Here is a 3,303-nt window from a genome sequence, read left to right as displayed (position 1 = left end):
GATATGTCAAGTTAAAGAGACAAGCTCCAAAAGACCTGCTACTGGAATTAGATGTTCATCAAAGCTTTGGCACAGAGGGACTGAATACAAATGCAAAATTCGACAAAAGGCAGCAAATCGGTAATTTTTTTTTCAGCTTTATTGCGGTTACATAAACTAATAGAGAGTTAGGGGTATAATGTGATTAAATAAACAAAAAGATTTGTAAAACCTTAAAATCAGACGCTGTAAAGACTCTGAACTGAAGCATGCTGAGGCCTTAAAACACTGCTGGACAATCAGGTTTTCTGATACCAAAGACTAGTCGTTATAGCTATTCCATCTTTATTCCAGTCTGAATCTAAATCTGTGACCTTTGAAATGTATTAGGGCAGCTTTTGTTATTGTTTGTGGGGTTTTTTTGCTCTCTGCAGGTCAGTAATTTAAATGTTAAAATAGATATTTTACAATTTTTGTTTTGTTCCCATTTTATTTTAGAGTGCAGAGGTGTTTATTTAAACCTTAAAAAGGGAATATTGCTGATTTGTGTTCAATTTTCTACAGTTGTGGTTTCCAGTGTCACAGTTCAGTTACAGATTGTCCTTTGTCTTAAATCCACAGCGTATGTAAGTTATTTCATAGCTCTGATTGGAAAATCTATGGCTAATAAGGAAAACTTTGTTGTCTGTGCAATAAACAATGAATGTAGAACCGCTGAGAAAAAAGCTTTTTTTAAGTTGTTAAAATATGAGACATACAAGGTTGGTATGGTTTAATTTTATATCTAGCACTGTCTGCTGGACGCTTGTGGAACAGCAGCCTCTCCACACATGGCGTAGAAGTTCTACAGAAGCTGTGATGCAGCCACAGACTGAATGAGGTGAGTGTTAGTGGGACTCTGACATCTCCTCCGGGTCGTTGAGCTCATCGTCCAAATGATCATGTTCATTTTCTTCATCACCCTCATGCTCCGACTCCTCTTTTTCTTCTGTCTTTGTGTCCAAAGCTTTATTTGATATTTTACGCATTTTAATATTTGGAAGTTTCCTCAGATCTCCGGTCCATTCTCTGCCAAAGAAAACATTTGTTTATTCTATTGCCTGTAAAATACAACACTCAAGAAATTTTTCCTCTATCTTACATATCAAAGCATTATGTAGACAAGGCTGCCAGTTATTGTGTCTGTGGTTACTGTTATCTGAAGCATGGTTCAAACACTGACCTGAACATTTTCAGTTGCTTTGTGTTGATGATGTCTGGAATTTCTGAAAACAATTAGAACAGGGAACGATGAAATCAGACGGAAAATCCCTTCAAGCATTGTTTCTACGAACTGTGGTTGTTTGAACTGGTGATCATGATGTGAGCGACGGAGGGCCAAAGACAAATAGCTCGTTTGTGCTCACAAGCATGACCGAGAAAGTATACTCTGTTTTAAAAACAGCGACGTGCACAACAAGAAGATGTTGGTGATGACTCACCTATACCAACACCATCAAACAGTGCTCGCTCTCGCTCTACAGTCTGCTTAATTATCGCTTCTCTGGCACCATGGAGACGACCCTGTCGACCCTTGATCCCATTCACCAACTCGATCTGCTCAAGTTCTGAATCAAATCTGTGGAGGTACCTAACAGTTGGAGGAAAAGACACAAAATCAGTCACATAACCGCACATTATAAAAACCAAGACTGGATAAAAAAAGAATAAAAAATAAAGCCAGTTCAGGAAACTCTGTGCTGTAGGGTGAAGTTTTTAAGGGTTGAACACACCTGATTCAAACTACTGTTAGCAGCTTCATGTTAAAAGATGGAAGAGGTAATAGAACTATTTAAAACCCCTTATCTAGGCATCACATATGTTTGTTTTATGTTTTCTTAGTTTTAAACTCTATAAGGTGAGTGTAGTCCAGTTTAATAAATAAATTTTTACAAATTAAAAAAATGCATGGAAATGCATGCGTGGAATGCATGGTTGCTTGGAAATGTACAGGGGACTCTGTGGTTTAGGGTCACTGAATGCTACAGAGAATCTTAATGGATACCAGTTTGTCTGGGAGGAGTGATAATATATTCATTTCCAAAAGTTCAAAAACAAAACTGGTCTTATTAAATCATCCTCAAATGTTAACTGAATATGGCAGACAATCTATATGAATGTAATCAAACTACAAATTTGTGATTTGTCATCCTTCAAGAAAAACTGACCAACATTAGAGATAACCTATGACTTTTCACCCCCTCTCAGAGCACCAGAAGCAGTCCTGTACCTTTCAATAATCTCACAAGCATCTTTCTTAGTGTAACACGTCTTGTTCGGATCCAACTGACTCTGAAACCACGTCAGTTTCTCACCTGTGATTTGAAACACAGAACAATAAGTGAAAAAAAAACTCTAATTCTATCTTAATAATAAAAATGATACCAGACTGACCTATGTGGCTCAGACGTGTTGCTTTTTCATTTTTCATCCTGCAACATTAAAGAGAAATTCTTCACATTAAAGAGGGCCAAAAAGTCTGATTCCTACAGTGTTTTGATCTTCGATAAACAAACCTCTCCTTTCTCTTCAGTCTGACCTCTTCCCGGTTCAGATAAGCAGCTTTTCTGCTGTACGGATGAACAACTTTGTCTGCCCCTTTGCCTCTTTGAGACTTCGGCTGAGAGACAAAAAAAAAATAAAACATCCAAACTATCATCTCACCATCTAAGTACTTTTTTAAAATATAAATCCAGAATGAAGTTAGATACTCTTACCATTTTGTTCACCAAAATTCACGTGTGGAGCTTGTATTGACAAAAAGCACCGGAACCGGAAGTGGTCCTTCGTTGAAATGTGTCCCATGAGAAACTTAGGGCAGTGTAAAAACGTCCTTCTTTGGTTACAGAAATATTTTGCTTCTCTAGCGCTTCCTAAATCTTTTAACGAGGATCTATGTTAAAATTTAGATAAAAAGTTGTCAATCTAAACTTTCTCCAGTTTAATTAATTATAAGTCACCTAAAAACTGTTGTTATACATATTTATCTTCCCATAAACTTCCCATAAATAAGACTTACTTTTATCTAAACCTGTGGACTAAGTGGTTTAACCTATTGTAAGCCTGAAGAGGCCTTACAATGGTATTTTGTAATTATTCTTTTAGTTTTTTTAGCTTTATAAATTTTTAGGCAGGTTAATGTGGATGTTTCATATTTGTATGTCCCATCGAGTTTGTATGTAAATGTTTGTCTAATTAAAAAGAGTTGGAATGTTTTTTATTTCTGACGGTCTAAACACGTTTAGTGTGTTGCTGTCCTCAGGTCATAAGATATAAAACACATAT

At 36.4% G+C, this 3,303-nt stretch overlaps 1 protein-coding gene across 1 annotated transcript; it reads right to left on the bottom strand.

Moving 5' to 3' along the window:
- Window positions 1–725: 725 nt before the first annotated feature.
- On the bottom strand, window positions 726–2,814 carry tma16 (translation machinery associated 16 homolog). Its single transcript, XM_038271856.1, has 7 exons — window positions 2,736–2,814; window positions 2,535–2,638; window positions 2,413–2,450; window positions 2,249–2,333; window positions 1,461–1,609; window positions 1,202–1,244; window positions 726–1,047 (listed from the first exon to the last, which is right to left on the bottom strand). Exons 1-7 carry the CDS (start codon window positions 2,736–2,738, stop codon window positions 867–869), a joined length of 603 nt encoding a protein of 200 aa, XP_038127784.1. The 5' UTR covers window positions 2,739–2,814; the 3' UTR covers window positions 726–866.
- Window positions 2,815–3,303: the final 489 nt, after the last annotated feature.

The sequence above is a fragment of the Cyprinodon tularosa genome, unplaced genomic scaffold (genome assembly GCF_016077235.1).
Source record: "Cyprinodon tularosa strain WSP-4 unplaced genomic scaffold, ASM1607723v1 ctg81, whole genome shotgun sequence".
Taxonomy (NCBI): Eukaryota; Metazoa; Chordata; class Actinopteri; order Cyprinodontiformes; family Cyprinodontidae; genus Cyprinodon; species Cyprinodon tularosa.
The sequence above is the reverse complement of the archived record's forward strand: the minus strand, read 5'-3'. Positions and strand labels throughout refer to the sequence as shown.

What these genes read in the sequence shown, in the direction of transcription:
- tma16 (XM_038271856.1), bottom strand. An exon ending in GCTTGTGAGATTATTGAAAG is followed by an intron (nt 1,610 to 2,248) that starts GTACAGGACTGC and finishes TCCAACTGTTAG; the next exon opens with GTACCTCCACAGATTTGATT. An exon ending in GTTTGATGGTGTTGGTATAG is followed by an intron (nt 1,245 to 1,460) that starts GTGAGTCATCAC and finishes AATTGTTTTCAG; the next exon opens with AAATTCCAGACATCATCAAC.